The 12,296-nt window shown below is 34.4% G+C and overlaps 2 protein-coding genes across 2 annotated transcripts; one reads left to right on the top strand and one right to left on the bottom strand.

Annotated features, from left to right (window-relative positions):
* Positions 1 to 5,013: 5,013 nt before the first annotated feature.
* On the bottom strand, positions 5,014 to 6,056 carry LOC111462928. Its single transcript, XM_023106793.1, has 2 exons — positions 5,829 to 6,056; positions 5,014 to 5,714 (listed from the first exon to the last, which is right to left on the bottom strand). Exons 1-2 carry the CDS (start codon positions 5,841 to 5,843, stop codon positions 5,121 to 5,123), a joined length of 609 nt encoding a protein of 202 aa, XP_022962561.1. The 5' UTR covers positions 5,844 to 6,056; the 3' UTR covers positions 5,014 to 5,120.
* Positions 6,057 to 9,626: 3,570 nt separating this feature from the next.
* On the top strand, positions 9,627 to 10,847 carry LOC111454200 (60S acidic ribosomal protein P1-like). The gene is made up of 4 exons (XM_023095575.1): positions 9,627 to 9,728; positions 9,869 to 9,942; positions 10,302 to 10,514; positions 10,607 to 10,847. The coding sequence occupies exons 2-4, from the start codon at positions 9,874 to 9,876 to the stop codon at positions 10,658 to 10,660; spliced, it is 336 nt and encodes a 111-aa protein (XP_022951343.1). The 5' UTR covers positions 9,627 to 9,728; positions 9,869 to 9,873; the 3' UTR covers positions 10,661 to 10,847.
* Positions 10,848 to 12,296: the final 1,449 nt, after the last annotated feature.

The raw sequence follows: 12,296 nt of genomic DNA, 5'->3' as shown, positions 1-12,296 counted from the left end.
TAAATAGGTATTTGAACCATTTATTTAGTCTATTTTTGTAAATAAAAAAATAAATAAATAAACGCTCCCTTTAAATTTGAACTTTGAAGTTTAAAAACTAATATATTTGATCCAATAATGTTTAAATTTGGTCAAGTTTTAAATGGATTTCTATAAGTTTAAAATTGATTTTTTTTTTTGGGTCAGTCTCTTAATCTAAAAAAATAATATATAACTTGATCAGAAAAAATTAACAAATTAAGTTAATTAAAATCGACAGAATCATTTTACATAAATTTTTTAGTCTCACTTTACATAAAAGTTACCATTTTCATAAATTGAAACAAAGTTACTGTAACTATGTCAAAATCATATTTGAAAAAACTATAATGATAGATAAATCTATATAATAATAAGACCTAAATTAAAGAGCGAGCTAAATTGATACTAAAATGAACTCGATGATATCAAGATGAGCTAGATCAATATCGATATCAAAATCTAGATTTGAGAGTTAAAGTTTTTACTTTTCTTCGTCATTTTTAGCTACATTGATATTAAGATGAGCTAAATTGATATTGAGATGAGTTTAATCGATATCGAGATGAACTAAATTAATATGACTTTTTTTATCTGTCATTTTTTGTCATATATATATATATATATATATCGTAATGACTTAAATCAATATCGACATTTTTATTTTTTTATGTTTTTTTTTCCTTTTTCCTTTTTGAAAACAATTATATTTACCATTAAATTCTATATTAAAATATCATATCATCTTTTTTGTAAGTATCCAACTGAATATTAATATTAATATAGATTTGAGTTAATATATATATATATATATATAAGCATATAACACCTATCACTCATAGATCTTGGTCATTGAGAGGTAGGTCCTTGAGAGGTTTATCATTGACATGTGAATTACAATAACTCTACCTGCAATGAATCTATCATTGAAAGGTTTATAAGATATGTATATCAATAATTATTATAATTTTGACTCGATGAATGAATGAATTGTGACCCGAAAATAAGATAATTAAGAAATATTTAAAAGAATTAAAAGTTACTACTTATACTAACAAAGTGTACCTGCCTTTTCGGTAGCTAAGTCATAGGAATTTCAAAGTTAGCTATGTTGCAGGATATATTGGGAGTCATCAAGTGTCAAATCTAGATTTCGATCTTGATCCAAATCTTGGACATGAAGCCTTACAATAATAGCTAACGAGCATATAAACAATTCACAGCCACTAATCGTGGCCGCACCCATGGAAGTCACCTACTTCTTGTAGCAACCAATGAGATCATTCTCATTCTCATGATAACAACTCTTCCAACTAATGACGAACTCACTCGGGTTAAGATCATTGACCAACTTACTGCCAATATGCCGCACGGAGGGACATTATGTTGATCGTTGCAACCAACGGTACATTCAAACTGATTCTGTTCATGCTCACTTTGTCCAAGCTTTCAACACTCCATGTTCAAGTGATGGACCCAAGACTGCTGAGGCCCATATGCCCACCAATTCATCTATTTTGGATTAGTCTAAAAATTACACGGATAAGGATCGTAGGAAAGGGTGCCTCTCTACCTATTACATTGTAATCTTTCTCCCGTTCAAAATATTCAATTATTAGATCTTGGTTGTCCCTTGTTTCACTAAAAATCTTCTTTCAATTAGTAAATTAATATATGATTTTCCCCTTACCTATACTAATTTGAGGTAAAATATGAGTATCATTGTAGTAATATTATTCATTTGAGGAAAAATATAGGTATATCGTTTTATTAATATTTTGAATACATCAAAATTATATTAGACGTCGTTCAACATTTATGTAAGGTAAAGGCTAATATTGTCATAATGGTAAATGATTTTGACATATATGGATGAATCAAATGACAAATTGTATTGGTGAATAAAGTACATTATGAGGTATCCGATATAACTATATCATTCTACGAAATTTTCAAATATATCGAAGAACATCAAATATAAATATATCATTTTATCAAATTATAAAGCATATGAGTAGACTATCGGTGTAACAACTCAACTTTTCACATTTCACTTAGCACTAAAAGTTTATAATTTAACATACATGAAAACGTGTTAAGAGAGGCTTCAGAAAAATCATGTTATGAGTTATTCCTTTCTAAATAAATTTTACACGCACGCAATTTAACAAATAGTTCGACAAAAAAACAAATAATAATAAAATAAAACGAAAATGCCTTCGTTCCAATCCCATAATTCCCATAAATTTTAAACAAGTACTTCAACTCAACGTGGAAATGTCTTAAATAGAAAAAAAAAAACATAAGAAGTCAAAGTTGCTCTATGACCGGCTTCTCTATCCTACTCACCGCTCACATGCTACAGTCTTATCTTTACTTGAAAATCATTTTTGAAATAGGATGAGTATTAAAAATACTCATTAAGTCCCTATTAGGGTCAATTATATAAATAACGGTATAATCCATCAATAAAAATCAAGGGATCTTGGTGGTTGATTATATGTGTTGTGCTTAATCTATTCACCAAAAAGCAATTTTCAGCAATCACTATTCAGTGACAATGAGTGATTGACGATCCTATACACACAACATTATCCCTTGCCACAAAAATGATTATCAACAATTACCTCATAAGGTCATTAGTGTCGAATTACGTGGTACACAGCATGTAATTCTTTATCACATTCAAGTAGATATCAAATATGTGAGACAAAATCAATTTAGGGTTATTATTATTATTATTTTGATAATGCAATAATGGATATATAAGTGTGTGGATATATATTATTAACCATCAGCCACCGAGGATACCAAAATAGCCTATACACCTAAATACTTAATATAGAAGTCATTTTATTTTATTATTTTTTTTTTTAAAAAAAGAAAGGTCAAAGGAAATAATTGATGCCTAAATAAAATAATACAGCTGGATTTTCTTTATACATTTTTTTTTCCTTTTACAGAGAAGCAGTTGGATCTCTTTCTTTTCTTTTGCCGTTAAATTTGGTGTACCATAAAAGAAAATAATTGAATTAAAAATTTAAAACTATATTTTCTTAAATGACTTTTTTTATTTCTTTAATTTTTTATTTATCACCTTCATATCTATATCAATTTATTATAAACTAATTTTAATATTTATCTCATACAAAAGATTAAATTGAAAAATGTTAAATTATATGAAGTTGAATTTAGAACATTTAATAATAAAGATGAAATTCAAAATATATATATATTTATGAAACAAGTTTTTTTTTTTTTTTTGTAAAATGGATGAAAACTCAATATTTAGAAGTATAGAGGACGAAGATGGTAAGATACGTGATGAACTGCTTACTTAAAAGCATGTAAATATGAATTTTTATTTTATTGACAATATTTACTAAAATACATTATTAACATTTCGTGTCAAGTTAGGAATCCTTACCTTCGTAAAAAGGTCATCTTTACTTGCGTACAAACTTTATCAATCATATTCTTATTTTTTATTTGGTGGACTTGCGGAATTTTTTTTTTTTAATTATATTAATTTCTTCTTTTATAAGAATATACATTTTGTTAGATTTTATTATTTTTTTTTAAATACTAATTTATACGTGTTAAAACTAGAGTATGATATTTGAGTCGAGCTTAAATGAATTTCAAATCTAAAAAATTAGAATGATAAGGCCTAAAGCCAACCATTCTCAATTATTAGGTCTAAAAGTCAAGAAAGTTCAAATCAAACAATTACGCACAAAAAAACATTAAAGTGAAGCCCATTTACCTAAAAGGTTCATAAGTTGTGTGTTTAACAAAAATAAAATTAGAAGATGTAGTAAGTTTTTGAAGATGGAATACTCAAATCGACCTCGAAAATAAGTTCGAAAATCATCCGTACATTTAAGAGAGAATCAGATGATCAGAATTGAAGACTAGGACATGTACTATGAAAGAAAAAATGTTGAGTCGTTGATAAGAAGATATTTTATTGTATTTAAAGAATCACGTTGAGAACCAAATTGTCACCGAATCAAGTTAGATTTCTATTGTCAAAGATCACAACAAAGAGAACGTCGTGATCTTGTTTAACAAGCACGGCACAATTGTCATCTTATTCAATACCGCTTTTTGTTACAGATTTGGAAGGATATGATAGTAAACTAGTACTTTAATTAGTAAACTAATTAGTTTTTTCTCGGCTATAAATATTTGAATGTTCGATTTTGGTTATAGTTTTTCTTGCGACAGCCCCAAAGGAGGTGTTACTTGTGATATTTCAACTTGAAACACCTTTTAGTTGGCCGTTTTCTGGATGTTAAATACAAAGATGAGTTACTTTTTACTGACACACGGGAAGCATATATGGCAGGGTAACAATTTGCTGTTTAATGGATCTTCCACTTATTTGATGGGATGGTTTTTAAACTCTTCACAATCTCTCAATAGATATAATGTTTTTGGTATGAATAGGTTATTAGTTTGGGCGTCAATGTTCTTTATTGGACGTGCTCTTAATTTCCTGGTGCAGATATTGGCAAGAATTGATTGAAACTTTAGTAATGGGCTCACAAACACTTCTATTCCAAAAGCTTCTTCTCAAATTGTTTGTCTCGACATATTTTGATCGTGAACGAGCACTCCGACGTCTACCATCTTGAATGCTTGGGATACCATGGCTAACCTAGTGGACCTATGCGGCCTTAAATTAAATTATTAGTGGCATAGAATTGGACCAGATTCCAAAATTGATAGACACTTGATTTTCTCCTGCCATGGCCTTTTCAGATTGTCATTGTTCTTTCTGCAACCAAAGCCTTGGAGGTCCACTGCTTCTGCTCTCTTCCAAAAACAACGAGAAAGTAAAACCACCCGGAAATTATGCTCACGGTAGACAATGTCATATTGTTATAGAGACCCATGATTTTTAATAGAGCCAACGCTCGACAGAGATTGCTGGACCAGGAAAACGTTCGCTTTCAAACGGGCATTGCTAATTGCTTGATTAACTAATCCTCGACCCAAGAGATTGTGCGTAATTTTAATTTATGCGTGCAGCCATTGTTAATATGATACAAAGAAGGGGGGAAAAAAGGACAAACATATATGTATAGATATATATATTATTTCAATCCATACGGGAGCTTATCCATGGCGGATCCCTTCCAGCTCCCTGCCACACTGGAATGATCGGAGCTAGCAGCCGATCCGACGCCGTTTCCACACTTAGCCACCGTCCTCACGTTCTCAATCAACTCCTCCGTACGATTACCCTGCTTCAAAATCTCCGACAGCTGTTCCGGGCAAATCACCAGCTTCACCTTCCAAACCCCCGTACTACTATACTTCGGAAACACCTCCGCCTCCCCCTCCGCCGCCCGCTTCTTCGCAACCGCATTCTGCGACTCGCACGTCGACATCCGATACGGCGTGGAAACAACGCTGGGCGCGTCCGCCTCGATTTTAGCAGAGGGCTTGTAAGGGTTAAGCGGGAGAAGGTAATACACTTGACCCGCGTGAAGCTCATCCTTATGAAGAAGGGGCTCCGAGAATATACTTCGGCTCTTAAAAATGGCGTGGCCGGGATATTCCCCTGTTATGCACTCCGCCGTAATCGGCGCATAAAGCTCCATAATTCCGCCGTCGACAGTCACCACTTTCACCATATCCCCCCTTTCTCCGGCGACTTTCAACACGCAATTTCCCATACCCGCAAGCTAGAACATAGCAACAGAGAATTAAAATGGGCATAAGAAGAAGAAAAAGAAGGGAATATGTTCGATGGAAAAGAACAGAGCGCAAGAATCCTTTGCTTTCTAAATAAACAATACCTCCTGAATCCTCATATATGGGCAGTGAGCAGTCCAGGAGATGATGATGATGGCGATGGCCCCGCGGCCCGATGGCCTTAGCTTTTTGTCTTTTACAGACTCCTTTTTAATGAACAGAACAACGCAACATTGTTCTCGATATTCTACAGAATTATGAACACTATTTGTTTCATCTCTTTTAATTTACTCTCCAAAATAATTGAGCATGGAATTATTTTGTGGGTAATGCGTATGAATGTTGACAAAATTGGAGTAATAAGATGGGATAATGATGAAGAAGGTGAGTGAGTATTGCACACAATGCCTGGGTGTCAGCTTTCCCCACAAATGGAGCCCATCGCTACCATTATATGTGATTTGTGTATGTCACTTCCTTCATTTTTGATATGCTATTATTCTACATTCATTTAATAATCCATTAATTTGCTCAATCTTAGCTTCTTACAGTATCACATTTCACCCTGTATTCAATTATTTTTTCTTCCACATTCATCCTTTTGCAAGCTTAGAAAGTGGGCTTGGAAGCCTCAGTGGTACTATCGATTCACGTACTTCGAGAGCTTTGCTATCTATATGAAAAATTGACTGAATGTGGGCTTCCCAGTTTGCTACCGTTAATATATAAGGGACTTAGTCTCAATGCAAAAGTAGAGAATGAAAATGACAAAGTACAGGTCTCAACGAACGTCAAGTACTTCTCGATCAGTCTCACTAGCACAATGAATTGCTCTTTCTTTAGTTTTTAGTTAGGATTGCCATTGAAGATGGGTTAATCCAAGCCTAATGGTCGACCACATTCAATAAGTGAGACTTTGAATGAAGGGCTCCCACTTTCAATCCAACTAGTTGACGAAAGGTCAAATACAGTCTCTTTTGGAGTTCCTTTTTTAAGGGAGAGAGTTGGAAACTACAAACTTTTAACACCTTTATGACCATATTCTTTCTAGTGTTCTCGATCAGCGAACCAATATAAACTATTCCATCTAAATCATAAAAGTTGGATTGGGTTGGGTTGGGTTTTAAAAAAATTGAGATTTTAGTTCAATTTGTAGGTTAACATTTAACCTTGACATAGAATTACAACTCAATCTAGCCCGGTTTTATTCCAAAAAGATTAATAATATTTAAAGTTTGTAACTGATGTGACTATAGTAAACTTTATAAGATTTTAGTTATTAATGTAACATGTATCGTCTATAGGTTTTAAAAAAAAGAACAACTCTGAAAATTCTAATTGGTCGGCTCACCGATTAGTAAAAAAAATTCAATTGAACCTGAACTAAATTTAACACGGGTAAATCCTAAAATTTATATTTATATTTATGATAGGTTTTGGTTATTTGGGTTGGTGAAATATTCCACCCCCATCTAGTGTGAAAAGTAATTAGGGGTTGGAGAAACAAGGCATTGTTTATGATAAAAGAAGACATTATTAAAAGTTTAATGAAAAGAAGAAGAGAAAGGATTGGTGATTAGAGGTTAAAACAAGCCTTAAAAAGTAGTGCACAAAAGGAAATATGATTACGAAAGAGGTAGTATGGCGGTGCTCCTTTTCGCTTTCTATTCTGGGTCTCTCTTCAACGTTTTGAAAACGTGTATGGTAGAGAGAGGTACCCATATTCTTATAAAAAAAAATGTCGAATTCATTGTTTAATAACAACAATTTCAATTGAAAATTTTACAACTTTGAGTAACTGGGTTGGGTCTAAATTATCTCAATCCCGACCCGACTTAGTATTATTGAATTAATAATATATATATATATATGTTTATTGGTAACTTGGAACATAAGATTTGAATTTTGGAGTTGAATTATGAGTGTAAGGGGAGAAGGGCAATGAAATGATATAGGGAAGGGAGGTGGAGGAGAAGCATCATGAACATCAAATCTTGTTGATTAGAAGATGCTTTGAAGCAACTTTAACACCATTAATCATTCAACTTGTTGCAACCATTCCAAATTTTCAACTCTCTTTCAGTTTTCTAAATTCTTCCCTATGTAATCATTATCCTTACCATATTGGAACCCCATATATGAAATTCAAATAATTATATTCATTAATACATTTATTTTTGATGTGATTAACGACTATAAACATTGTAACTTAATCCAAACTCACCGCTAATAGATATTGAATCAGACATTGTGTGGAGTGGATTGTAAGATCCCACATCAGTTGAAGAGGGGAACGAAACATTCCTTATAATGATGTGAAAACTTCTCTCCAATATACGCACTTTCAAATGGTGAGGTTTACGGCAATATGTAATGGGTCAAAGCAGACAGTATGCATTGACTTTTCACTCTTTGAATAACAAAGGTCTAAAAGATCCAAAGCTTACCATGTGCATTGACTTTCACTCTTTGAATAACAAATGTCCACAAAATTCAAAGTAGACGGTATGCATCGACTTTCCCTCTTTGAATAACAAATGTCTCAAAGATGAATTACAATGGCTTATTACTAAGATGCTGGTTTATGGGGGGTGGATGGTAAGATCTCATATTAATTGAAGAGGAGAATGAAATATTTTTTTATAAGGGTCCAAACAGACACGGTTTAAAATGATGAAGTTTACGACGATACGTAATGGGCCAAAGTGGACAGTATGCATTGACTTTCACTTTTTGAATAACAAATGTCCAAAAGATTCAAAGAGGACAGTATACATTGACTTTCGCTCTTTGAATAATAAATATCCAAAAGATGAATTTCAATTACTCATTACTAAGACTGTGGTTCATGGATGGATCATTATGTTATAAATAAATTCAAATAACTCTTGTAGACGAAGAAATGACGTGTAACAGTCTAAGCCCACCCTAGTAGATATTGTCCTCTTTCGGCTTTCTCTCTCGGACTTCTCCTTAAAAATTTTAAAACGCGTCTGATAGAAAAAAGCTTCCACACCCTTATAAATAATTATTAGTTCTCTTCTCAAACCGATGTGAGATCTCACAACCAACCCTCCTTTAGGGCCAGCGTCTTCATTGGCACTCGTTCCCTTCTTCAATCAGTGTGGGATCCTCCAATCCACCCTTTTTGGGGTCAAGTGTTCTTGCTGACACACCGCCTCGTGTCCACCCCCTTCGGGGCTCAGCCTCCTCAAGAGCACATCGCCTGGTGTTTGGCTTTGATACCATTTGTAATAGCTCAAGTCCACTACTAGCATCGTCCTCTTTGGGCTTTCGCTTCCAGGCTTTCCCTCAAGATTTTAAAATGGGTCTAATAGGGAGAGGTTTCCAGACCCTTATAAAAAAAAATGATTTGTTCTCCTCCCTAACGAATGTGGAATCTCTCGTGACGACCTTTCGAACTCTAGAAAGGATATTGTTACTTAAAGATCTGATGAAGAAGTCTTCGTTGTCGAAAATTTGGAAACTTGGACTAGAGTAAGGGGGAGACATTGCCCTTATTTCGCTCGAGAAACAAATGCCTCTTTACAGGTTGTTAAACGACGAATTGTGCTCGAACAATGTTGTTGAATATCCAAAATCTTGGCTAGGACGACCATTTTGCATTGTCACAAGTAAATTATACCACCAATTGAAGATGAACATCAAGAAATAAACATGATCTTCGATTGGGATTAGCCTCTCATAGACCATCTTTAACGTGGGAAGCTTCCCACAAATCCTGACGTAAGGTTGATGTCCGAAAGGTGTAAGCCCCGGTCCAATAAGTCCAAGCCTAGTTTTAACCATAATTGGGCCGTAACAGGAACGAGGCCGTGTCCTGGATCTGGGCCTGTCCATGCTGGGCTCCACAAATAAAGGAAGCCCACATATGAAGCTTCAATAAAAACCCTACCTTGGTGAGTTTCTCAAACCCTAGAACGCATTCGTGTTGCGCAGCGAAGAACAGACTGCTTAGAGCCTCGCCGTCGCTCATACTTCTGGTTGGAAAGCTCTCTCCTTCAATCCTCAATTGTTTTTCCTGATTGATTTTTCTGTAATGCGTTCAAATTCTAATGCTTCAGGATTTGTGTTCTTTTTCTGATTTCTTCTTCTGTAATTTTTATCGCTTTTGAACGTGCAGTGAAAATGTCGGTCGGTGAAATTGCTTGCTCTTATGCTGCTCTCATCCTCTACGACGACAACATCCCCGTCACCGTATGTTTCTCTTCAATCATGACATTCTCCTTCAATATTTATGTTCTTTATCAGTACTTACCTTTCGGGATCTCGTTTACCGATTTCTAAGTAATTAGTAGGGAGATTATCATGTGTTATTCAAAAGGATTGTTGTGAATGTTGTCCGTTTTCGAACTGTTTCTTCGTCTTAATTTCATATTATATATAGAACGACGCTTACAATCTAGATATTGTTTTTCTGTTATTACACATTTTCTTGTATGTTTATGAAATTTGTTCCAATGTGTGACGATTGTTTTTTGTTATGAATTTCTGTGATAGCGTTTGTTATATCATCTGTATGGGAATAAGATTTCGAAATGTGTTTCTTTTAACAGGCAGAGAAGCTTGCCACGCTTGTAAAAGCTGCTGGAGTGGAAGCGGAGTCCTACTGGTTCAGCCTTTTTGCTAAGCTTGCCGAGAAGCGTAACATTGGGGATTTGATCATGAACGTTGGGGCTGGCGGAGGTGCCGCAGTCGCTGCTGCTGTTCCAGCTGGTGGAGCCGGTGGGGCTGCTGCCGCAGCTGCACCTCCTCCGGAAGAGAAGAAGGTATGGCGATAGAGCAATTTCAATTCTGAGAATAATACTGTTATCCGTTCATGTACATCGTCATGACATGGGATTGTTTTTGTAACTTGCAGGAAGAACCAAAGGAGGAGAGTGACGATGATATGGGATTCAGTTTGTTTGATTAGATTAATCATGGCTTTGCATATTTTGAACTAGGTTGACTATCTTTCGAATGCCAGAGGGCTTTCTTGTTACTTTTCTGATTTTTAATTTTGGACGTCCGTGACAAAAATTTGCCTGAAGTTTTGTTTTGAATTTGAATTTGATCGCATCTTTTTGGTTTATATATATCTTATGTCCTCTCAATAGCTAGGCATATATGTTTTGGATGGTTGTTGCTTCTATGCGTTTCTGAACCTCACTTTCAGTTGCCAAATTCTTCTTCAATTGGGAGGAAACTGAGCCTTATGATATGGAACAATTTTAACTTTTTAGAATGAATCTGGCTAAAATCATTAATTATTTCTGATTCTTGTAACCATACACCAATTTGTGACCTGATCTTGCGTTATGATCATTCACTAACATGGGTATGATTTTCCATACATTCTTTCCCTTCTGTAATTTACTTTTTTTGTGGAGTACCAAAAAAAATTAGATAAAGTACTCGTGTACGCACAAACGAAGAGTTTGATTGATGCAAAATTACGGTTGAACATATTAAGTGTGTCAAGAACTTGATATAAATTTGGACATGCAGCTGGGAGGTTAATTGGCCAATCTATCTCACATACCATGTAGTTGCCTAAGGTTGGGGGCATGATTCCCTGGTACGTTCAACTCCACTAATTACCTGCTTGATCAATGCCCTGCCTAGGATTGGATCCACCGTAGGATAGATTTATCATATAGGATAATACAACAAACAGTCAAGTCATAGATCTATCAGGTAGATAATACAACAAATAGTCAAGTCACACATCTATCATGTAGGATAATACAATAAACAGTCAAGTCACACATCTATCATGTAGGATAATACAATAAACAGTCAAGTCACACATCTATCATGTAGGATAATACAACAAACAGTCAAGTCACACATCCTTAACCAGGTTTATGTCTAGCTCACCCGTAAATCTATCTCTGTCTTTCTTAGATCTTGTGTCGGACTATTAGATTCATCGGGGCGTCTAATCTCATATCTCATTTTCAAGACATTTGGGGTTAGCTACTCATACTAAACCAATTTATTGGTGCACATAGATCTAAACCTCTAATCACTCACGATCTTGGACCGTGTTGACTTGGGTCAATATATACGCTCATCTGTAGCACCCTAAGGTTAGCTTGGTTCTCTTTGTGCATGTTTTGCAGAGAGATTATTCTATCTCTATCAATCACCTAGAGCATGGTTCTCTTTGTGCATGTTTTGCAGAGAGATTATTCTATATCTATCAATCACCTAGAGTCATGTGTTCAAGCTTATTGGGGAGATATCCTATTGGTCACCGAAGGCATTGAAACATAAATTGAAATATTCATGCACAAACAAAGAAACAAACTCAACGGGGAGATAACATCCATCAACAAACTCAACGGGGAGATAACATCCATCAATCACCTTGAGCGCATATCACATTATTCCATTGTCCTTTTTATTTATTTTATATTACATTTACGTAATAGTTAATTATATTTATAAAATATGAATATTGCCTCTCTTGTTGAAAAAGATAGTAAAAATGAGTGTGTTTTCCTTTAGTCAATGACTAAGTTTTTTTTTTTTTTTTTTTTTTTTTTTTTTTTTTTTTTTTTTTT

The sequence above is a fragment of the Cucurbita moschata genome, unplaced genomic scaffold (genome assembly GCF_002738365.1).
Source record: "Cucurbita moschata cultivar Rifu unplaced genomic scaffold, Cmos_1.0 Cmo_Scf00001, whole genome shotgun sequence".
In the NCBI taxonomy this organism is placed as follows: domain Eukaryota; kingdom Viridiplantae; phylum Streptophyta; class Magnoliopsida; order Cucurbitales; family Cucurbitaceae; genus Cucurbita; species Cucurbita moschata.
The sequence above is the reverse complement of the archived record's forward strand: the minus strand, read 5'-3'. Positions and strand labels throughout refer to the sequence as shown.

Bases quoted from the DNA above. Each gene is read 5' to 3' on its own strand.
- LOC111454200 (XM_023095575.1), top strand. From the start codon at position 9,874: ATGTCGGTCGGTGAAATTGCTTGCTCTTATGCTGCTCTCATCCTCTAC. The intron at 9,943-10,301 runs GTATGTTTCTCT...TTCTTTTAACAG, and splicing joins ACGACAACATCCCCGTCACC to GCAGAGAAGCTTGCCACGCT. The intron at 10,515-10,606 runs GTATGGCGATAG...TGTAACTTGCAG, and splicing joins CTCCTCCGGAAGAGAAGAAG to GAAGAACCAAAGGAGGAGAG.